At 46.8% G+C, this 24648-nt stretch overlaps 1 protein-coding gene across 4 annotated transcripts in view; it reads right to left on the reverse strand.

The window, feature by feature from the left end:
- KCNIP1 (potassium voltage-gated channel interacting protein 1) overlaps positions 1–24648 on the reverse strand; it is a 1763666-nt gene that overhangs the window by 596203 nt on the left and 1142815 nt on the right. For all 4 annotated transcript variants that reach the window (XM_069763875.1, XM_069763876.1, XM_069763878.1 and 1 more), the window contains one exon: positions 21065–21135. In XM_069763875.1, the coding sequence (XP_069619976.1) occupies positions 21065–21135 (71 nt within the window). The remainder of the gene's footprint in view (positions 1–21064; positions 21136–24648) is intronic.

Below are 24648 nucleotides of genomic sequence, written 5' to 3' on the forward strand. Positions count from 1 at the left end.
GGATTGCTGTACGATGAACCTAATTCGGTGGATCAGGCAGAGAAAAATTTGCTGGCTCTGTGTCAGGGTCAGGAAGAGATAGAGATTTATTGTCAGAAGTTTAGAAAGTGGTCCGTGCTCACTCAATGGAATGAAGGTGCGCTGGCAGCTATTTTCAGAAAGGGTCTCTCTGAAGCCCTTAAGGATATCATGGTGGGATTTCCCATGCCTGCTGGTCTGAATGAGTCTATGTCTTTGGCCATTCAGATCGGTCGACGCTTGCGTGAGCGTAAATCTGTGCACCATTTGGCGGTATTATCCGAGCATAAACCTGAGCCTATGCAGTGCGATAGGACTTTGACCAGAGTTGAACGGCAAGAACACAGACGTCAGAATGGGCTGTGTTTCTACTGTGGTGATTCCACTCATGCTATCTCCGATTGTCCTAAGCGCACTAAGCGGTTCGCTAGGTCTGCCACCATTGGTACGGTACAGTCAAAATTTCTTTTGTCCGTTACTTTGATCTGCTCTTTGTCATCTTATTCTGTCATGGCATTTGTGGATTCAGGCGCTGCCCTGAATTTGATGGACTTGGAGTATGCTAGGCATTGTGGGTTTTTCTTGGAGCCCTTGCAGTGTCCTATTCCATTGAGAGGAATTGATGCTACGCCTTTGGCCAAGAATAAGCCTCAGTACTGGACCCAGCTGACCATGTGCATGGCTCCTGCACATCAGGAGGATATTCGCTTTCTGGTGTTGCATAATCTGCATGATGTGGTCGTGTTGGGGTTGCCATGGCTACAAGTCCATAACCGAGTATTAGATTGGAAATCAATGTCTGTGTCCAGCTGGGGTTGTCAGGGGGTACATGGTGATGTTCCATTTCTGTCTATTTCGTTATCTACCCCTTCTGAGGTCCCAGAGTTCTTGTCTGATTACCGGAATGTATTTGATGAGCCCAAGTCCAATGCCCTACCTCCGCATAGGGATTGTGATTGTGCTATCGATTTGATTCCTGGTAGTAAGTTTCCTAAAGGTCGACTGTTTAATTTATCTGTACCTGAGCATGCCGCTATGCGGAGTTACGTGAAGGAGTCCTTGGAGAAAGGTCATATTCGCCCGTCATCGTCGCCATTGGGAGCGGGGTTCTTTTTTGTGGCCAAGAAGGATGGTTCGCTGAGACCTTGTATAGATTACCGCCTTCTAAATAAAATCACGGTCAAATTTCAGTACCCCTTGCCGCTGCTATCTGATTTGTTTGCTCAGATCAAGGGGGCTAGTTGGTTCACCAAGATAGATCTTCGTGGTGCGTATAATCTTGTGCGTATTAAGCGGGGCGATGAATGGAAAACTGCATTTAATACGCCCGAGGGCCATTTTGAGTACCTAGTTATGCCTTTCGGACTTGCCAATGCTCCATCAGTGTTTCAGTCCTTTATGCATGACATCTTCCGAGAGTACCTGGATAAATTCCTGATTGTATACTTGGATGATATTTTGGTCTTCTCGGATGATTGGGAGTCTCATGTGAAGCAGGTCAGAATGGTGTTCCAGGTCCTGCGTGCTAATTCTTTGTTTGTGAAGGGATCAAAGTGTCTCTTTGGTGTTCAGAAGGTTTCATTTTTGGGGTTCATTTTTTCCCCTTCTACTATCGAGATGGACCCTGTTAAGGTCCAGGCCATCTATGATTGGACTCAGCCGACATCTCTGAAGAGTCTGCAAAAGTTCCTGGGCTTTGCTAATTTTTATCGTCGCTTCTTCTGTAATTTTTCTAGTATTGCTAAACCATTGACCGATTTGACCAAGAAGGGTGCTGATGTGGTCAATTGGTCTTCTGCTGCTGTGGAAGCTTTTCAAGAGTTAAAGCGTCGTTTTTCTTCTGCCCCTGTGTTGTGTCAACCAGATGTTTCGCTTCCGTTCCAGGTCGAGGTTGATGCTTCTGAAATTGGAGCGGGGGCTGTTTTGTCGCAGAGAAGTTCTAATTGCTCGGTGATGAAACCATGCGCCTTCTTTTCCAGGAAGTTTTCGCCTGCTGAGCGAAATTATGATGTTGGCAATCGAGAGTTGCTGGCCATGAAGTGGGCATTCAAGGAGTGGCGTCATTGGCTTGAAGGAGCTAAGCATCACGTGGTGGTCTTGACTGATCAGAAGAACTTGACTTATCTCGAGTCTGCCAAACGGTTGAATCCTAGACAGGCTCGTTGGTCGCTGTTTTTCTCCCGTTTTGACTTTGTGGTTTCGTACCTTCCGGGCTCTAAAAATGTGAAGGCGGATGCCCTGTCTAGGAGTTTTGTGCCCGACTCTCCGGGTTTGTCTGAGCCGGCGGGTATTCTCAAAGAGGGACTAATTTTGTCTGCCATCTCCCCTGATTTGCGGCGGGTGCTGCAAAAATTTCAGGCTAATAAACCTGATCGTTGCCCAGCGGAGAAACTGTTTGTCCCTGATAGGTGGACGAATAAAGTTATCTCTGAGGTTCATTGTTCGGTGTTGGCTGGTCATCCTGGAATCTTTGGTACCAGAGATTTAGTGGCTAGATCCTTTTGGTGGCCGTCTCTGTCGTGGGATGTGCGTTCTTTTGTGTAGTCCTGTGGGATTTGTGCTCGGGCTAAGCCCTACTGTTCTCATGTCAGTGGGTTGCTTTTGCCCTTGCCGGTCCCGAAGAGGCCTTGGACACATATCTCTATGGATTTTATTTTGGATCTCCCCGTCTCTCAAAAAATGTCGGTCATTTGGGTGGTTTGTGATCGCTTCTCTAAGATGATCCATTTGGTACCCTTGTCTAAATTACCTTCCTCCTCTGATTTGGTGCCATTGTTCTTCCAGCATGTGGTTCGTTTACATGGCATTCCAGAGAACATCGTTTCTGACAGAGGTTCCCAGTTTGTTTCGAGGTTTTGGCGAGCTTTTTGTGCTAGGATGGGCATTGATTTGTCTTTTTCCTTGGCTTTCCATCCTCAGACTAATGGCCAGACCGAACGAACCAATCAGACCTTGGAAACATATCTGAGATGCTTTGTTTCTGCTGATCAGGATGATTGGGTGTCCTTCTTGCCTTTGGCTGAGTTCGCCCTTAATAATCGGGCCAGCTCGGCTACCTTGGTTTCGCCGTTTTTCTGCAACTCTGGGTTCCATCCTCGTTTCTCTTCAGGGCAGGTTGAGTCTCCGGACTGTCCTGGTGTGGATACAGTGGTGGACAGGTTACAGCAGATTTGGACTCATGTAGTGGACAATTTGACCTTGTCCCAGGAGAAGGCTCAACGTTTCGCTAATTGCAGACGCTGTGTGGGTCCCCGACTTCGTGTTGGGGATTTGGTTTGGTTGTCATCTCGTCATATTCCTATGAAGGTTCCCTCTCCTAAGTTTAAGCCTCGTTTCATTGGTCCGTATAGGATTTTTGAGGTTCTTAATCCTGTGTCTTTTCGTTTGACCCTTCCAGATTCTTTTTCCATCAATAACGTATTCCATAGGTCATTGTTGCATAGATACGTGGCACCTATGGTTTCATCTGTTGATTCTCCTGCCCCGGTTTTGGTGGAGGGGGAGTTTGAGTATATTGTGGAGAAGATTTTGGATTCTCGTGTTTCGAGACGGAAACTCCAGTATCTGGAAGTGGAAGTGTTATGGTCAGGAAGATAATTCCTGGGTCTTTGCCTCTGATGTCCATGCTGCCGATCTTGTTCGTGCCTTTCATATGGCTCATCCTGGTTGGCCTGGGGGCTCTGGTGAGGGTTCGGTGACCCCTCCTCAAGGGGGGGGTACTGTTGTGAATTCTGTGGCAGAGCTCCCTCCTGTGGTCACAAGTGGTACTGCGGCTTCTGAGTTTCCTTCCTCAGGTGATGTGGTGAAGTCGTTAGGTGCTGCTCTATTTAACTCCACCTAGTGCTTTGCTCCTGGCCTCCAGTCAATGTTCTAGTATTGGTCTTGCTTCCTCCTGGATCGTTCCTGTGGCCTGTCTGCTCTGCATAAGCTAAGTTTTGCTTGTGTTATTTTTGTTTGCTATTTTTTCTGTCCAGCTTGCTTAATTGGTTTTTCTGGCTTGCTGGAAGCTCTGGGACGCAGAGGGAGCACCTCCGTACCGTTAGTCGGTGCGGAGTGTCATTTTGCCCCCCCGCGTGGTTGTTTGTAGGGTTTTGTGTTGACCGCAAAGTTATCTTTCCTATCTTCGGTCTGTTCAGTAAGTTGGGCCTCACTTTGCTAAATCTATTTCATCTCTGCGTTTGTATTTTCATCTCTACTCACAGTCATTATATGTGGGGGGCTGCCTTTTCCTTTGGGGTATTTCTCTGAGGCAAGGTAGGCTTATTTTTCTATCTTAGGCCTAGCTAGTTTCTCAGGCTGTGCCGAGTTGCATAGGGAGCTTTAGGCGCAATCCACGGCTGCCTCTAGTGTGGTTGGATAGGATTAGGGATTGCGGTCTGCAGAGTTCCCACGTCTCAGAGCTCGTCCTATGTCTTTTGGTTATTCTCAGGTCACTTTGTGTGCTCTGAACTTCAAGGTCCATTGTGGTTCTGAATTACCTAATCATAACAGAGATGTTTATTCTCAGCGAGGAAAGGCAAGTTTAGGACCTGGTATAAGAGAGATTCCGTAAAGTGGCTACCAGGTACACATAAAATTGGCCATTTTTATGCACTAAGCGCTCTCATTTTTCATATTTCTAGTGCAGTAATGCAGTTAAATTTTCGTGTTTCATGTTTGCATGTTTTAGCGCTGCAGTGTGCTGCCTTATTTATTTCACTATATATGAGTTGGCGACTCTAGGTTCAGCACCTGTTCACACTTAGTCTATGTTTGGATGTGACGGTCAGTCTTTTGAAATGTATTCTTTAGCCTTTTGACTGAGCACTCCGTCTCCTAGTCACAGGTGTTTTAATTACAGCAGGTCCATTACCCCTCCATAGAGAGAGAGAATTTTAGTCTAAGAAGAGGTTTCACAGGTACCCATTCAGATGGAGACATTTATTCTCAGTGAGGAAAGGCAAGTTTAGGACCTGGTATAAAAGAGATGAGTAAAGTGGCTACCAGGTACACATAAAATTGGCCATTTTTATGCACTAAACGCATATTTCTAGTGCAGTAATGCAGTACAATTTTTGTGCTTCATGTTTGCATGTTTTAGCGCTGCAGTGTGCTGCCTTATTTATTTGACTATATATGAGTTGGCGACTCTAGGTTCAGCACCTGTTCACACTTAGTCTATGTTTGGATGTGACGGTCAGTCTATTGAAATGTATTCTTTAGCCTTTTGACTGAGCACTCCGCCTCCTAGTCACAGGTGTTTTAATTACAGCAGGTCCATTACCCCTCCATAGAGAGAGAGAATTTTAGTCTAAGAAGAGGTTTCACAGGTACCCATTCAGATGGAGACGTTTATTCTCAGTGAGGAAAGGCAAGTTTAGGACCTGGTGTAAGAGAGATGCCGTAAAGTGGCTACCAGGTACACATAAAATTGGCCATTTTTATCTGCTAAACGCTCTCATTTTTCATATTTCTAGTGCAGTAATGCAGTTCAATTTTCGTGTTTCATGTTTGCATGTTTTAGCGCTGCAGTGTGCTGCCTTATTTATTTGTTACCTGCATGTGACCTGTCTGACCTCTCTGCAGGAGTCCTCACTCTAGCTGAGGACTCCTGCAAATTGGTCACACAGCCAGGTCAACTCTTGCTGGGCCTTGTGGTGTTACAGAAGCCTGTAACACCACAATCCCTGCATAAGAGAGAAAGAAAAAAAGAAAGAAAGAAAGAAAGAAGAAGACCGAAGAGAGACTACAAACGTAAGTGTTATCAGCCCCTACCCGAACTCTCTTCACCCCGAAATTCCCCTCTCCCCCCTCTTTTTTACCCCCCAATCCCTCTTTGCATCGCCTCCGTGCGCATGTTTAGTAGCCGTCGAGCGTTAATTGTTGACGCAGTTCACCAATCAATGCTCGTGCTCGCTTTTTTTTCTTCAGCCCCCTTTGCGCCAACTTCGTACACACACCCTGCAGCCACCAAACTTTGATAAGTGACACAGTTCACTTATCAGAGCTTGTGCCTGCCATTTTCCTTTTCTTTTTTTTTTCAACACACCTGTGCGCTCACCCAGCAGCCGCCAAACTTTGATAAGTGACGTGGTTCACTTATCAAAGCTCTCGTGCCTGCCGTTTTCTTTTTTTGTTCCACTTTCTCGTGCGGACACCCAGCCACCGATTCTAACCCGTGCTTTCCATTTTCTCTTTTTTTCACATCTCCGTGCGCTCACCCAGCCACCACATCTAACCCGTGCCTTCCTTTTTTTTCACATCTCCGTGCACTCCCCCAGCTGCCGTATCTAACCCGTGCTTTCCTTTTCTTTTTTTTCACATCTCCGTGCACTCACCCAGCCGCCGCGTCTAACCTGTACCTTCCTTTTCTTTTTTTCTTCTCACATCCCTGTGCGTGCACCCAGCAGCCGCTGAACTTTGATAAGTGACACGGTTCACTTATCAGAGCTAGGGCCTGCTGTTTTAGACTTTTCCTTTCACAGGTATTTTTTCCCTATTTGCTTTTTTTTCCTTTAGCTTTTTCTTTTCAGAGTAGTTTGCACCAAGCACTATCCCCCCACACTTACACATAGTTACCAATAAAGTACACCCAAGCACCATACTCACAAAAAAGTCCCACTCATTCCGTTCTTCCCAACAGCGCTATTCAGCGGAGGAGGCATATTATTTCCTTGCCTCCAACACTGATAGCGAGGGAGAGGATCCCACTTTTCTTTATTTTTCCGATTCTTCCTCATTCTCTTCCCACTCCTCATCTTCCTCCTCCTACCCGGCGGAACCGCCATGCAGACGCCGCAGGACAGAATATGAGGCAGCGCCCATCATTGCCGAAGACAAACCAGTGCACCCCACTGCGGACCCCATATAGACCTCTCCACTAGTGTTGAGCATTCCGATACCGCAAGTATCGGGTATCGGCCGATATTTGCGGTATCGGAATTCCGATACCGATTTCCGATATTTACCGCACATCGGATACCGGAATCGGAAGTTCCCAGAATTCAAACTGCACGCATTCAGCCAATGAGGAATGATTGGAAGTGTGGGCACATCCTGTTTAGCATGGTGGGCATGTAACTACTGGCAAGGCTGTGATTGGCTGCTTAAATGATGTCATGATGCACTATAAAAAACGCTGCCGCCATTTTGCGCTCACTGTGCTGTGAATTCAGTTAGGGACAGGACGCTGTGTTCTGACTGAGGGCCAGTTGAGATAGCGAATTGCTTCATTGCGCTTTTCCCAGGCTAATTTAGCAACCGCTGTGTTCACTGTTCACCTTGCTCTTGCCTTGCAGCGCTGTTTTAACAGCATTCTGCAAGGTCTCTCTGTGTGTGTGTGTGTGTGTGCAGCTCACTCTGTAGTCTGTGTGCAACCATAGCCGGTTGTATTCAGGTCAGGGGGGTTCACACTGCCTCATACTGTTCTATCCATTGTCCTTTTTTGCTAATAGTGCAGCCTGCTGCACATTTTTTCAAAAATTTCCTATTAGTGGCTTTCCACCCGTATCCAGCTAAATTGTGGAAAAACACTACATAGGATAACATAGAGGAGGGTTTTTGGGCCTTGCAGCGCCGTTTACGGCTGTCTGCACGGTCTCTGTGTGAGTGCAGCTCGCCCTGTAGTCTGTGTGCAGCCACAGCCGGTTGTATTCAGCTCAGGGTGCGTCACTGCCTCATACCGTAAAATACAGTGTCCTTTTTTGCAAATAGTGCAGCCTGCTGAACATCTTTTCAAAAATTTCCTATTAGTGGCTTTCCACCCGTATCCAGCAAAATTGTGGAAAAACACTACATAGGATAACATAGAGGAGGTTTTTTGAGCCTTGCAGCGCCGTTTACGGCTGTCTGCATGGTCTCCGTGTGAGTGCAGCTCGCCCTGTAGTCTGTGTGCAGCCACAGCCGGTTGTATTCAGCTCAGGGTGCGTCACTGCCTCATACCGGTTGCCTTTTTTGCAAATAGTGCAGCCTGCTGCACATTTTTTCAAAAATTTCCTATTAGTGGCTTTCCACCCGTATCCAGCAAAATTGTGGAAAAACACTACATAGGATAACATAGAGGAGGTTTTTTGGGCCTTGCAGCGCCGTTTACGGCTGTCTACACGGTCTCCTTGTGAGTGAAACTCGCTCTGTAGTCCGATCTGCCCAAGAAAAAAAAAAAAGTAAAGTTCACCAAACACACCACTTTACAGTTGTGTAGGCCACATTAACTCATAATAAAGTCTAGTCCACACTTTAGAACATTAGTGTTTCTTATACCTGTTAGGAGGAGCTGTTCAGGAATAAGCACACTAAGGCCTTAGTACTTTTCTGCTTATCTTTATCTGTCAACCAAGATGAAGAGGGCAGGGAGTAAGGCACATGGGCGTGGGCGCGGAGCAGGGAGAGGAGAAGGGAGAGGACATGGTGATTCTGTGCCTGCTGCGGGCACCGGTGACTCATCATCACCCAGTTTCAGCAGGGAACAGTCCTGCATGCGCAGCTTTGTAGGAGAGCGCCGTACACCGCTGCTGCGTGAAGATCAAATTGAAGCCGTTGTCGGATGGATGGCAGCTAACGCATCGACTTCAATTAGTGCCACATCCTCTCAGGCACAGAGCACTGGAGAGCAGCCATCTGTCTCTTCACCACCTGCCAAATTGCCCAGGCAGTCAGAGAGCCCAGGACAGGAGCCGTCTCTACTTCTGTTCTCTGAATCTCTTGGCTTGGAAACAGGGGGCCAGCCAAGCAGCATTGAAGAAATGGAAGAAGAGGCAGTGTGCAGTAATGCCCAACAGCTTTGTCTCTCTGACTCTGAAGAGGCGGGTGGGCCAGTGCCTCCGGTCACCACAGCGCAGTACGCATCTGATGATGAAACTCAGGTGCCGCTTTCTGGTGCGTACTGTGCTGCCGAGACTACCCAGGAGGAGCAGTTGGTGGCAGAGGGTAGTGTAGATGATGAGGTCCTTGACCCATCGTGGCGTGAGGTACAGGAAGGTGGTGGGAGCAGCTCTGAGGAAGAGATTCCCCGAATGGGCCAAAGAGGGAGAGGGAGGGGGAAGACTGCGGAGCCTGTAGCCTCCACTTTGGCACCCGTTAGGAGCTTGTCTCTTCCAAAAGCCAAAAAGGGCGCTCCCAAGACTTGCAGTGCCTGGTCCTTTTTTGACACAGTTGCAGATGACATTTGCTTTGTCAAATGCAAGCTGTGTAATCAGAAAGTCAAAAGAGGGAAAAGTGTCAGCAACCTCAATACCACAAATATGTGAAAACATGTGCGGACCAGGCACGCGGTGGAGTTACAAAAACACATTGAAGACCTAGGCCAACCAACAGCGGCAGCTACCACCTCTTCAGCTCGTGTTGCCTCTTCCTCCAGCTCACACACAGCTGGTTCGGCTTCCTCCCAGGATCGCCGTGGAAGAACCTCTGGCACTGTTGTCCAGAGACCCACTGTAATTCCACCCACAGCACCACGTCCCAGTCATCCTCACACTTCCAGCCCAGTCTACAGCCATCGGTAGTACAGGCATGGGAGAAAAGGTGGCCATTCTCGGCAAACCACCCCCGAGCACAAGCTCTGAATGCAGGCATTGCCAAACTTCTGTCACTGGAAATGCTCTCATTCAGGCTGGTGGAGACTGACAGCTTCCGTGACTTGATGGCATTGGCAGTCCCACAGTACAATGTGCCCAGCCGCATTTATTTCAGCAGGCAAGCTGTCCCTGCCCTGCACAAGCATGTGGAGGGACACATAAAACACGCGCTACTGAACGCCATCAGTAGCAAGGTCCACCTCACCACCGATGCGTGGACCAGTCAACATGGACAGGGGCGATACCTTTCCCTCACTGCCCATTGGGTTAATGTTGTTGAGCCGGGTACAGATCATGCGAGTGGCGCAGGACGTATCCTGCCCACTCCAAGGATTGCACGAATCCAGTCTGTACGCATTGACTCCTCCTCATACACAAGTTCCTCAGATTCATCGCTGCAGGAGCCGTCACAGTCCACCTCCACATGGACCCGTGAACGTTTACCTGTTACGACCGACATGAGCACAGCCGTGGCCAAACGTCAACATGCTGTCTTGAAATTAGTTTCTTTGGGGAATCGAAGCCACACAGTGCAGGAGCTCTGGAATGCCATCAAGCAGGAGGTTTGTGCCAGCGAATCTCCAGCCAGGCATGGTAGTGTGTGACAATGGCCGAAATCTGGTGGCAGCTTTGGCCCTTGGCAACCTCACTCACATCCCATGTCTGGCACATGTGCTCAATTTGGGTGTGCAGAGTTTTCTGAGGGACTCTCCGGATCTTGATGCACTGCTGCACAAGGCCCGCCTAGAGTGTGCTCACTTGCGGCGTTCCAGCACGGCAAGATCGCGCATTGCTGCTCTGCAGCGCCGATTCCGCCTTCCGGAACATCGCATCATATGTGACCTACATACCAGGTGGAATTCCACGTTACATATGTTGGAGAGGTTGTGTGAGCAGCAGCAAGCAGTAATGGAGTACCAGCTGCATCAGGCGCAAAGAAGTCGCACTCCGCGCCGTTCAGACTTCACAACCACAGAGTGGGCCACTATGAAGGACGTCTGCCAGGTTTTGCGTCCCTTTGATTATTCCACACGGATGGCAAGTGCAGATGATGCACTAGTCAGCATGACTGTCCCCCTTATCTGCCTGCTTCAACAAACACTGCAAGCGCTAAGGGATGATGTTGTGGAAGAGGTGGAGGATGACGAGTCACCATTTCCATCAGCTTCTGGACAGTCAGCGCCACGTGGTTCCTCACAAAGGCGTAGGCAGGGGACACTTTGTGAGGAGGACGAGGAGGAGTCAATGGAGGAGGAAGACCTCCGTCCAGAGGAGGGAGTTACACAATTGTCCAGTAGTCAGTGTGTACAGTGAGGGTGGGGTGATGAAGAGCGGGCAGAGATCACGTCTCAAGCAGGGGACAGCGTTTCTTGGCCAGTTGGCAGTCTGCAGCACATGGTTGATTTCATGCTGCAGTGCCTGAGAAACGACCGCTGTATCGACCACATTCTCAACATGCCTGATTATTGGGTGTACACCCTCCTCAATCCTCGCTACCGGGACAACGTACAAAACCTCATCACACCGTTGACCTGGGAGCGTAAAATGCGGAAGTACCAAGACACACTGGTGAATTCCATCATCTTCTCCAGTCCAACTGAGAGGAGTGCTGCTAGTGCTTTAGAAAGCAGCTCAGTGCGTCGAGGCAGTGGAGGAGGCTCTGCACAAAGAGGGAGCAGAAGCAGTGCCTCTGCCCAAGGCAAGACCAGTATGGCCCAACTGTGGCACAGTTTTGTGTGCCCGCCCCAAATGTCTACACCATCACCGGCGGCTCCAGTCAGCAGGAGGCAACGGTTCCGTCAGATGGTGACAGACTCCATGTCTTGCCCTCTTACTGTACTCCCAGACGGCTCTTCCCCTGTCAAGTTTTGGGTCTCTAAGCTGGATACATGGCCAGAGCTAAGCCAGTATGCATTGGAGGTGCTGGCTTGCCCTGCGGCTAGTGTCTTATCGGAACGCGTCTTTAGTGCTGCAGGTGGTGTACTAACAGACCGTTGCATGCGACTATTCTCCGATAACGTTGACTGGCTTACTTTTCTGAAAATGAACCAGGCCTGGATCTCGCAGGAATTTGCCACTCCTCTGCCTGCTTAAGTAATTGGGTGTCATCAAGGTCTCCTGATGTGTTCATCTTTCTACCACCTGAACTGCAATTCCTGGGCTCCAACACCGCCAGTTGAGGCTCATAAGTGCAGGCTGCACAGTCAAAACATACGACCCAGTGTTATTGGGTTTCAGTAACGTCAGCTGATCCCCAGCTGTGTAGCCGGCAATGTGTCCTGCGACCGCCATGCTGACACAACAATTAAAAAGCACAGCCGTCATTCCTACCCCCTTGGTGCCGTGCGCCGCCTCCCCAGCGTTGTTTGATTCTGTCACGGAGCCTGTGCTGTTATGTTATCTCTTGGCCATACACACTTAGCGCTGCCCATCTTCTGACATCATTTAGGAGTCAGGATGGCAGTGCCTGTGCGTCCACGCTGCCCGAGATCCCACCTCGCAGTGTCGTCTAATGTAATCCCACTGCGGGCCTGGGAGCCATGGGCATGGGCAGTGCATATCCTCGCCTCTCACTCCCCTCCTTCCTGCTTCTTCAGACTGTGCTCCGTCACGGCCGTTGTTGTGAATTCTGTGGCAGAGCTCCCTCCTGTGGTCACAAGTGTTACTTCAGCTGATTCTGTCTATGAGCTTCCGTTGGTGGAGGTGAGTGGTACTGCGGCTTCTGAGTTTCCTTCCTCAGGTGATGTGGTGAAGTCGTTAGGTGCTGCTCTATTTAACTCCACCTAGTGCTTTGCTCCTGGCCTCCAGTCAATGTTCTAGTATTGGTCTTGCTTCCTCCTGGATCGTTCCTGTGGCCTGTCTGCTCTGCATAAGCTAAGTTTTGCTTGTGTTATTTTTGTTTGCTATTTTTTCTGTCCAGCTTGCTTAATTGGTTTTTCTGGCTTGCTGGAAGCTCTGGGACGCAGAGGGAGCACCTCCGTACCGTTAGTCGGTGCGGAGGGTCTTTTTGCCCCCTCCGCGTGGTTGTTTGTAGGGTTTTGTGTTGACCGCAAAGTTATCTTTCCTATCTTCGGTCTGTTCAGTAAGTTGGGCCTCACTTTGCTAAACCTATTTCATCTCTGCGTTTGTATTTTCATCTCTACTCACAGTCATTATATGTGGGGGGCTGCCTTTTCCTTTGGGGTATTTCTCTAAGGCAAGGTAGGCTTATTTTTCTATCTTATGCCTAGCTAGTTTCTCAGGCTGTGCCGAGTTGCATAGGGAGCGTTAGGCGCAATCCACGGCTGCCTCTAGTGTGGTTGGATAGGATTAGGGATTGTGGTCAGCAGAGTTCCCACGTCTCAGAGCTCGTCCTATGTCTTTTGGTTATTATCAGGTCACTTTGTGTGCTCTGAACTTCAAGGTCCATTGTGGTTCTGAATTACCTAATCATAACAGGCTGTGGCATGCTATTAGGGATCAGCTGACGCCGCCTAGTCTGAAGAAGGAGGGGAGTGAGAGGCGAGGATATGCACTGCGCATGGCCATGGATCCCAGGCCCGCTGTGGTATTACATTAGACGACACTGCGAGGTGGGATCTCGGGCAGCGTGGATGCACAGGCACTGCCAGCCTGACTCCTAAATGATGTCAGAAGACGGGCAGCGCTAAGTGTGCCTACACTCTCCTCCTCTGCTCCTCCTGCTGACCCTGGGCTCTAACACCGCCAGTTGGTGCCCAGAAGTGCTAGCTGCACAGAGAAAAACACCAGCCAATGTGTCGGTGGGGTTCAGCAATGCCAGCTGTTCCCCTGCTGTGTAGCCGGCATCGTGTCCTGCAAACGCCACGCAGACTCAAAGCTGCCTCCAGTGCAGGCTTCGGCCTACACTCTGCTCCCCCTGCTGACCCTTTGCTCCAACACTGCTAGTTGGGGCTCCAGGAAGACAATCTTCAATAGGTCCATATCCTGGTTCCAGCACCATCATTGCTGCTGCACAAGGTGTGGCTCTTCTAGATTGTAACACCTGAGGGGGGGTTAAAGGTTACCTTTGAAATTGGTTCAATTAGGCTTTGGCCTACACTCTGCTCCTCCTGCTGACCCTGGGCTCTAACACCGCCAGTTGGTGCCCGGAAGTGCTGGCTGCACAGAGCAAAATACCCACCATTGTGTCAGTGGGGTTCCGCAACGCCAGCTGTTCCCCTGCTGTGTAGCCGGCAACGTGTCCTGCAAACGCCACGCGGACACAAAGCTGCCTCCAGTGCAGGCTTCGGCCTACACTCTGCTCCCCCTGCTGACCCATTGCATCAACACCGCTAGTTGGGGCTTTAGGAAGACAATCTTCAATAGGTCCACATCCTGGTTCCAGCACCGTCAGCTGGTTCCGGGTAGTGTCAAGGTAACTTAGACTCCAATACGTTGTCCCGTCATGTTGCGGTCGGGTTAGCCAACTCCATGGTGCCTCCAGTTTAGGAGCTTCCTATGTGAGCTGTGGGAAGTGGCAATCAAGGCTGGTTCTGTAGTGCCAGTAGGCCAAGCTCACCCTGTAGGACTGTTGGTGTTTGGTAACTGCGGCAGCCTCGCGGCCTAGCTGTTCTCTCTTCTCCTGTGGACCTTCTGCTCCACATCCTGGTTCCAGCACCGTCAGCTGGTTCTGGGCAGAGCCTTTGGCTTAGGTGCCTCCTTCTGGGTATCCGAGTTCCGCCAACGTCAGGCGGTCCTTGGTAGTGCTTTTTAGCACGGGTACCTCCTGCTTAACAGCCGGGTTCCAGCACCGTCAGCTGGTCCTCGGTCGTGCCATTGGCTCTTGCATACTTGGGCAACGCATCCGGTTTCCAGTACCGTCAGCTGGTTCTCGGCAGTGTCTTTGTCACGGGTACTCCCTCCTGCCCAGCCTGGTTCCAGCACCGTCAGCTGGTTCCGGGTAGTGTCAAGGTCACTTACACCCCTATAGATTGTCCCGTCGTGTTGCGGTCGGCTTAGCCAACTCCATGGTGCCTCCAGTTTAGGAGCTTCCTATGTGGGCTGCGGGAATTGGCAATCAAGGCTGGTTCTGTATTGCCAGTAGGCCAAGCTCCCCCTGTAGGACTGTTGTTGTGCGGTAACTGCGGCCGCCTCGTGGCCTAGCTGTTCTCTCTTCTCCTGTGGACCTTCTGGTCCACGTCCTGGTTCCAGCACCGTCAGCTGGTTCCGGGCAGAGCCTTTGGCTTAGGTGCCTCCTTCTGGGTATCCGAGTTTCACCAACGTCAGGTGGTCCTTGGTAGTGCTTTCAGGCACGGGTACCTCCTGCTTAGTAACCGGGTTCCAGTAACGTCAACTGGTCCTCGGTAGTTCCATTGGCTCTTGGACCTTCGGCTACCCATCCGGGTTCCAGTACCGTCAGCTGGTTCTCGGCAGTGTCTTTTGCTCTTGTACCTTCTGCTCCCCATCCTGGTTCCAGTACCGTCAGCTGGTTCCGGGCAGAGCCTTTGGCTTAGGTGCCTCCTTCTGGGTATCCGAGTTCCACCAACGTCAGGTGGTCCTTGGTAGTGCTTTTTGGCACGGGTACCTCCTGCTTAGTAACCGGGTTCCAGTAACGTCAGCTGGTCCTTGGTAGTTCCATTGGCTCTTGGACCTTCGGGTAGCCATCCGAGTTCCAGTTCCATCAGCTGGTTCTCGGCATTTTCTCAGCCTTCTTGTACCTTCTGCTACATTTCCAAGTTCAAGACCCTAAAGACGACGACCCAGAAGACCACCCATAAGATGACGACGACACCAGAGACGATGACCCTGAAGACCATCCCGATGACGACGACGACCCTGGAGACGACGACCCTGGAGACGACATGGAAGACCGAGAAGCAGAAGAACAAGAGGCTGCAGAACAAAGAGCAGAAGAACATTAAGCATGACACTTAATATCAGAGCAAAAGATATTATCTAAATTATATGCAGAAGAAGACTAAGCAGTGTATGGGGGTGAGTCCTTTCCTCCTCGTGGTGCGCCTGGATAAAGCCTGATGCTGCAGGCCAAACTGAACGCGGACAAATGTAACTCTTTTGTGACAGGCAGAACAGAAGGTGTAATCTTCAAACTTTTATAGATAACAACTACGGGAATGCCTGTCACAAATAAGAATATGATGAAGAAGTAGAATATGAAGAATAATAATAGTTGAATAAAAAGAATATGAAGAATGTAACAAAAAAAAATAGGTAGAAGATGAAGAAGAAGATGAATAAGGTGAAGAAGAAGTTGATGTCAAAGATGCTGATGATGATGAAGAAGAAAGTGTGGGAAAAGTAAAAAAAAAAGGTGAAGGGCGTGGAAGTACTGAAATATCAATATCTGCCAAAATAAAAAATATCTTAACATAGTTAATATCTTTGTAACTCCGAACGTCTTAAAAAAAATAAAATTCCTGCTATTCTATTTGATTGGGCTAAACCTCTATGCTTTTAATGTCTCCGCCACCTCCCCCAATACATCCTACATTATTCTTAGTTGTTTTCCTTCATGTAGAATGAACCTACAAGGAAAGAAAGGGTTTATTTTAATTCCAATATTTTGGTCCCATTGACTTGCATTGGTATCGGGTATCGGTATCGGCGATATCCGATATTTTTTGAATATCGGCCGATCCAATCCGATACCGATACTTTCCATATCGGAAGGTATTGCTCAACACTAATTATGAATCCTGCCTCCTACTTTCTGTCTCTGTTACTACGTCTCCCGTCTGGCTTTGACTCTCTGGCTCGTACCCCGACTATGTCTTGTGCCTCATGTTTTGGATCCTGCACTACCGTCTGGTTCCAATTTATGTCTTGTCTCTGACCCCATGTATTGCTGTGACCTCTGGTACTTCATCTTCTTTTTTGTTGCTGACTGGCCTGTCTGACTACTCTGCTGCCTACTGGTGGTGCTCCTCGCTTTGCACTGTGGTGCTCCATTTTGAGTGCTATCTTTTTCCCCTTACCTGCACCCACTGGTGGAGGTTACTGCCTTTTGCATTACAGCCACTCCTTTGAGCTCTCGCCACAGGCTCCCCTCATCAAACATGTGCCACTCGCTCATGCACCAACACTATCCTATCCAAAGTGCTCAAAATACCTTAGTGGCAGTGGGAATATTTTTCCGCACTTTTACCGAATGTAACCGATTTTTCACAATTTTATGCAAATTTGCTCGTGTTTCCGATCACGAATCCAAATGTGCCATATTCGTGCCAAATTTATGTTTGGCGATAATTCTCCAAGCATATTCATTCATCTCTATATATAATGTATACACCCTTTCACATGTAAAGCGCCATGGAATAAATGGCGCTATAACAATAGTTAACAATAATACTACTGTGCAGCCGCCAAAGAAAGGAAGTCGAGTAGCCAGTACGGTTACAGAAGTTGTTAAAATTCTTTGCAATTATACTATTTCTACTTTGGGGAAATTGGTGCTATATTCGTTGTTTGTGGAAATAATTTTTGGAAATGTTTCAACTCCATGTGAGGTCTTCATCATGTGTGTTCCCTTTAGCTGTGGGGCTCACAGACCGGCATGACTGCACTTACTTTCAGTCACTTATCTGTGTTTTTATCGTTACATTTTTCTACCAATAGTCTACAAAACTCATGTCACAGAAAAGCAATATGAGCAGTTGCATGAGATATTGGGGCTCACAGCCCAGCACAGCAGGTTGACACGGGTTCCTCACCCATCTCTTAATTTAAACTTAAGTTCAAAGCTGTAAATGCTGGCCCAGATCCTGGCCCATGCCTGACTGCTGCGGCGCCATTATAAAATTTCTACTGCGGGTCATTTGATGACACTTTTCATAGCATCTGCCCTTAATTTTGGGCAATGTTTGGACTCCAAGTTGGGTTTCCTTTGTGTGTTGCCTGAATTTGGCAGGGTCGTGAGAGCACCAAGCCTACACCTGTAACTCATCCATCTGTAACTAATGATGGTTTAAGCTAGAAATGCTGGTCCAAACCCTGTCCTAGTTCCTGTCCCATCCATCCATCGTGCGCAATTATACTATTTGTACTCTCACGTAAATTGAAGCCACTTTTCCTTGTGTCTTCCCTAGTTTGAGCTATTTGGTTTTGCCTCCCTATTAATTCAATGGGGTTCAGATATGTTCACCGAACTGTTCAGTGGTCTATTTTGCAAACATCAGCACATTCTCCAATCCAAGCCGAATTGAACCTTGAAAGATTTGCTCATCTCTACTGAATACAACTCCCATTATTGCCCACTGGTTGTGCTGATCTCGCGGAGACCAAGCAACAATAATGATAAGCTTCCTTCAGCAGTCAGGACATTCCGCTTCTTCCCAGGTGCCGATACGTTTCACACTAATGACACATGATGTCAACCTTGTGTCATCAGTGTGCAGCATGCATTTTGTCCATTCTACTGATAAACATCTGACATTTCTGTGGGTTTTTTACATGGACATACGGTTTGTGTGAAAAAGCTGACATGTGTGCACCACTGCATACAGTGGGGAAAAAGTATTTAGTCAACCACCAATGGTGCAAGTTCTCCCACTTAAAAAGATGAGAGAGGCCTGTAATTGACATCATAGGTAGAACACATCTATAAGAGGCAAAATGAGAAAACAAATAAATTAAATCACCTTGTCTGATTTGGCAAGATTTATTTTGCAAATTATTGTGGAAAATAAGTATTTGGTCATTAACAAAAGTTCATCTCAATATTTTGTTAGGCTAGGTTCACACTGCGTTAATGGGTTAACGCTAGCGGACTCCGTCACATGGCGAAATTGTCGCAATTAATGCCATGCAACGGATCTGTTAGCGCACCCATTGACGGCAATGTGCTTACGGATCTCTAGCGCATCGCTAGCGCTTGACATTTTCGGCACGCGCTAGCGATGTCCCGTTAGTTTCGGACGGACCGCGGATGCTGCTTGCAGTGTCCGAGGTCCGTCCCTCGCTAGCGCAGATCGGGTATTGCCAAACGCGATCCCTTTTGGGACATTACGTTAGCACAGTCCGTAGCGCTATGCGCTAAATGGACTGCCCTAATGCAATGTGAACCTAGCCTAATATATCCTTTGTTGGCAATGACAGAGGTCAAACATTCTGTAAGTGCTCCCAAGGTTGGAACACACTAACTACTTTTTTTCCCCACTATATTTGCAGCCCTTATCCTCTTAGTGACGATACCAATTTTATCATTAATGATCAAACAAATTTTTACAATTTTTATCACTGTCACTTTATGAGGTTATAGCTCTGGAATGCTTCAACGGGTCCCACTGATTCTGAGGCCGTTTTCTCATGACATATTGTACTTCATGTTAGTGGTAATATTTCTTCAATATGACTTGTGTTTATTTATGAAAAAAAAAAATCGAAATTTGGCAAAAAATTAGCAATTTTCAAACTTTTAATTTTTGTGCTTTTAAATCAGAGTCATATCGCAAAAATAGTTAATAAAAACATTTCCCACATTTCTACTTTGCTTCAGCATAATTTTGGAAACATATTTTTTTGTTAGGACGTTATAAGGGTTAAAAGTGGACCAAACCATTTTTTGAGACCACTTCACATTTGAAATAAGTTTGGGAGGGCCGAATACCCGCAGTGTCGCATATTCGCACACCCTTTCATCCCAGCCTGCGGCCTGCAGCAACGCTCCACTCTTGCCTCCTGCAGCAGAGACCCTGGGACCCTGCTTCACCGCGGCCGGTAAGGTATATCCACATTATAAGATGCATCCCCATTTTCCCCGCAAATTTTGGGGAAATAAAGCATGCCTTAAAATCCAAAAAATAAAGTACTTTAGACCCAAACTTTTTTACTTGTACAAGGGTAATAAGGGAAAATGGACCACAAAATTTGTTGTGCAATTCTTCCCGAGGACACCGATATCCCGTATGTGGGGGAAAACCATTGTTTGGGCATAGGCGGGGCTGAGAATGGAGAGAGCACTGTTTGACTTTTTGAACCCCAAATTATATGGAATCCATAGCGGGCGCCATGTCGTGTTTGGAGACCCTTTGATGTACCTAAATAGTGGAAACCCCCCAATTCTAATTCTAACCCTAACACAGCCCTACGCCTGACCCTAATCCCAACCCTAACCACAGACCTAACCCCAACACCCAACCGTAACCCCAACACAACTGTATATCCAACACAACCATATCCAAAACACAACCCTAACCCAACACAACCCTAATCCCAACACCACAACCGTAACCCCAACACCACAACTGTAGCACCAACCTTAACTCCAACACAACCCTATCCCTAGCACCAACCATAACCCAATCCTAACCCTAGCTCAAATCCCAATCATAACCATAGCCACAACCCACAACATTAACCAATAGGAAAAATTTCCTGTTGTTACCGGGTATCGGAAGGCAGATCTTGGCAGGTGCACTGCGCATGCACCCCCCAAGATCTGCCTGGAAGAAGATGCCGAGGGCTGGGGGAAAGAGGTGGAGGATCCAGAGACACTGCAAGTATCGGGTGGCTTGGAGTGCCCCATTTCTCTCTCCTCAGATATGATAAATCATATCAGAGGAGGAGAAATGAATGTGAAATCAGACTTTTTTGCGATCACCGTTATTCCATGAATAATGCTGATCATGAGAATGTAGATGATAAAAACCGACCTGAATTATGTTCTCCGGAGTCTCAGCTACCCCCGGCAGCCGAGACCCCGGAGATTTTCCCACGCTGTGGAGAGCTATAACCTTATCTCTCAGCGCTGTTAAAAAGCGGCGCTGAGGAATAAGTACCCTTAACTGCTGCCGTTAAAAGGAATATCGGCGGGCATTAAGGGGTTAAGGGTACGTGCCCATGATCATGAACTGCTGCAGGTTTGATGCTGCGTATTTATGCAGCATCAAACCTGCAGTGGCCAGCTGTTACAGCATAGAGGAAGAGATTTCTAAAGATCCCATATCCACTTTGCCTGTATAGTCCCCTGCCGATCAACCTAGGGCACAGATATTCAGCCCGTCTTTCAAGACCACAATCAATTTCTATTGTGGAAACACAAATTACATTAATGCACATGTATTGAATGCGGTAACTATTGAATGCGGTAAGCCAACATGGTCCAGTGAACACATGCGGATTTTCCTGCATTCAATAGAAGGCAGAGCTTTGGTTGCAGCGTACATACGGTGCGTCCAAAGCACTGCTAGTTCTGGATTGTGAGCATGCACCCTAAAAAGGACCGCATACTGACATAAAAACTGGACGTGTGAAGGGGTCCTAAGGCTGGCATCAGACATGCATTTCTTATGGCAGCTTTTCATGCACTTATTTGAGACAGATCCAGAAGTGAATCCATCAGAAAGGAAATTTCTAGATCCTATCTTTGTATTTTTTTTGCTTTCAAACTTACTCCAGGCTTTGGATAAAATAAATAATACACACATTGCGATAATTTCTTTTTTTTTTGCCAAGATTTGATCAAAATTTCAGCAAATACAGTGCAAATTCTGTGTTCCTTCAAGACTGATTTTTACTATTTTTAAAAAATAAATTACCTCAAACTTTATTGATCCAGATTGAGCAGCATCAAATGCATTAAACAGATAGTGTGCATACATGCTTGCATCTGTGGAGAAAAAAAAAATTATTGTGCAATATCTATCTAACTATATATCTATATCTATATATCTATATCTATCTATACATATATATATATATATATATATATATATATATACAGTACAGACCAAAAGTTTGGACACACCTTCTCATTTAAAGATTTTTTCTGTATTTTCAGGACTATGAAAATTGTACATTCACACTGAAGGCATCAAAACTATGAATTAACACATGTGGAATTATATACTTGACAAAAAAAGTGTGATACAACTAAAAATATGTCTTATATTCTAGGTTCTTCAAAGTAGCCACCTTTTGCTTTGATGACTGCTTTGCACACTCTTGGCATTCTCTTGATGAGCTTCAAGAGGTAGTCACCTGAAATGGTCTTCCAACAATCTTGAAGGAGTTCCCAGAGATGGTTAGCACTTGTTGGCCCTTTTGCCTTCACTCTGCGGTCCAGCTAACCCCAAACCATCTCGATTGGGTTCAGGTCTGGCGTAGCACCCCAACACTCTTCTTCTTAGTCAAATAGCCCTTACACAGCCTGGAAGTGTGTTTGGGGTCATTGTCCTGTTGAAAAATAAAAGATGGTCCAACTAAACACAAACCGGATGGAATAGCATGCCGCTGCAAGATGTCGTGGTAGCCATGCTGGTTCAGTATGCCTTCAAATTTTAATAAATCCCCAACAGGGTCACCAGCAAAGCACCCCCACACCATCACACCTCCTCCTCCATGCTTTACGATGGGATCCAGGCATGTAGAGTCCATTTGTTCACCTTTTCTGTGTCGCACAAAGACACGGTGGTTGGAAACAAAGATCTCAAATTTGGACTCATCAGTAGTGTTGAGCATTCCGATACCGCAAGTATTGGGTATCGGCTAATATTTGCGGTATCGGAATTCCGATACCGAGTTCCGATATTTTTGCGATATCGGGAATCGGGATCGGGATGAACATTCATGTGTACAATAAAGAATAAAAATAAAAAATATGGATATACTCACCCTCGGACACGCCCTGGTTGTAACCGCTTCAACCGGCAGCCTCTGTTCCTAAGAATGAGCGAATGAAGGACCTACGATGACGTCGCGGCTTGTGATTGGTCGCATGAGCGGTCACATGAGCGGTCACAAGCCGCGACGTCATCAAAGGTCCTTCGCCCTGCATTCTTATGAACGGAGTCTGCCGGTTACACCGCTAAGGTCCAGGGACCGCCGGAGGGGTGACTATATCCATATTTTTTATTTTTATTCTTTATTTTTTACATGAATATGGATCCCAGGGCCTGAAGGAGAGTTTCCTCTCCTTCAGACCCTGGAAACCATTCAAGGATACCTTCAGATATTTGTGTCCCATTGACTTGTATTGATATCGGGTATCGGTATCGGCGATATCCGATATTTTTCGGATATCGGCCGATACAATCTGATACTGATACTTTCAAATATCGGAAGGTATCGCTCAACACTACTCATCAGACTAAAGCAAAGATTTCTACTGGTCTAATGTCCATTCCTTTTGTCCTTTAGCCCAAACAATTCTCTTCTGCTTGTTGCCTGTCCTTAGCAGTGGTTTCCTAGAAGCTATTTTACCATGAAGGCAAAGTCTCCTCTTAACAGTTGCTGTAGAGATGTGCCTGCTGCTAGAACTCTGTGTGGCATTGACCTAGTCTCTAATCTGAGCTGCTGTTAACCTGCAATTTCTGAGACTGTTGACTCGGATAAACTTATCCTCAGAAGCAGAGGTGACTCTTGGTCTTCCTTTCCTGGGGCAGTCCTCATGTGAGCCAGTTTCTTTGTAGCGCTTGATGGTTTTTGCAACTGCACTTGGGGACATTTTCCAATTTTTCCCAATTTTTCGGACTGACTGACCTTCATTTCTTAAAGTAATGATGGCCACTCGTTTTCTTTACTTAGCTGCTTTTTTCTTGCCATATTACAAATTCTAACAGTCTATTCAGTAGGACTATCAGCTGTGTATCCACCAGACTTCGGCACAACACAACTGTTGGTCCCAACCCCATTTATAAGGCAAGAAATCCCACTAATTAAACCTGACAGGGCACTCCTGTGAAGTGAAACCATTTCCGGTGACTACCTCTTGAAGCTCTTCAAGAGAATGCCAAGAGTGTGCAAAGCAGTCATTAAAGCAAAAGGTGGCTACTTTGAATAACCTAGAATATAAGACATATTTTCAGTTGTTTCACACTTTTTTGTTAAGTATATAATTCCACATGTGTTAATTCATAGTTTTGACGCCTTCAATGTGAATTTACAATTTTTATAGTCATGAAAATACAGATAAATCTTTAAATGAGAAGGTGTGTCCAAACTTTTGTTCTGTACTGTATATATATAGTTGTGCTCCAAAGTTTACATACTCCGGCAGAATTTTTGCTTTCTTGGCCTTTTTTTCAGAGAATATGAATGATAACACCAAACCTTTTTCTGCACTCATGGTTAGTAGTTGGGTGAAGCCATTTATTTTCATACTACTGTGTTTTCTGTTTTTAAATCATAATAACAACCCTAAAATCCAAATGACCCTGATCATAAGTTCCCATACCCCATTTCTCAATACCGCGTGTATTGCCCCCTTTAACATTAATGACAGCTTGAAGTCTTTTGTGGTAGTTGTTGATGAGGTTCTTTTTTCTCTCAGATAGTAAAACCGCCCACTCTTCTTGGCAAAAAGCCTCCAGTTCCTGTAAATTCCTGGGCTGTCTAGCATGAACTGCATGTTTGAGATCTCCCCAGAGTGACTCAATGATATTGAGATTAGGATACTGAGATGGCCACTCCAAAACCTTCACTTTGTTCTGCTGTATCCAATGACAGGTTAACTTGGCCTTGTGTATTGGATTGTTGTTATGTTTTTTAATGTCCAAGTATGTCCCATGCGCAGCTTCCGGGCTGATGATTGCAAATTTGCCTCCAGTATTTACTGCTAACATGCTGCATTCACCTTCCCTTCAACTTTGACCAAGTTTCCTGTGCCTTTGTATCTCATATATCCCCAAATCATCAGCGATCCACCTACATGCTTTACAGGAGTAATGGTGTTCCTATCATCATAGGTCTTATTGGCCTCTCTCCAAATATAACGCTTATGGTTGTGGCGAAAAAAATCAATATTGTTCTCATCCATCCAAAATGCCTTGTTCCGGAAGTTTAGAGGCTTTTCGTTGTGCTGTTTTGCATATTGTAGGCAAGATACTTTGTGGCTTTTGCACAGTAATGGCTTTCTTTTGGTGACTCAAACATGCAGCCTATTTTTCTGCAAGTGCCTCCTTATTGTGCATTTTGAAACAGCCACACCGCTAGTTTTCAGAAAGTCCTGTATCTCAGCTGATATTATTTGTGGGTTATTCTTTGCATCTCATACAATTTTCCTGGAAGTTGTGGACATTTCTGCTGGTCTACCTGACCATGATTTTGTTTTTACAGAACCCATGATTTTTCATTTGATAATCACAGTTTGATCGTTGCTGACTTGCATTATCAATTCCTTGGA

The sequence above is a fragment of the Ranitomeya imitator genome, chromosome 4 (genome assembly GCF_032444005.1).
Source record: "Ranitomeya imitator isolate aRanImi1 chromosome 4, aRanImi1.pri, whole genome shotgun sequence".
NCBI classification, from domain to species: Eukaryota; Metazoa; Chordata; class Amphibia; order Anura; family Dendrobatidae; genus Ranitomeya; species Ranitomeya imitator.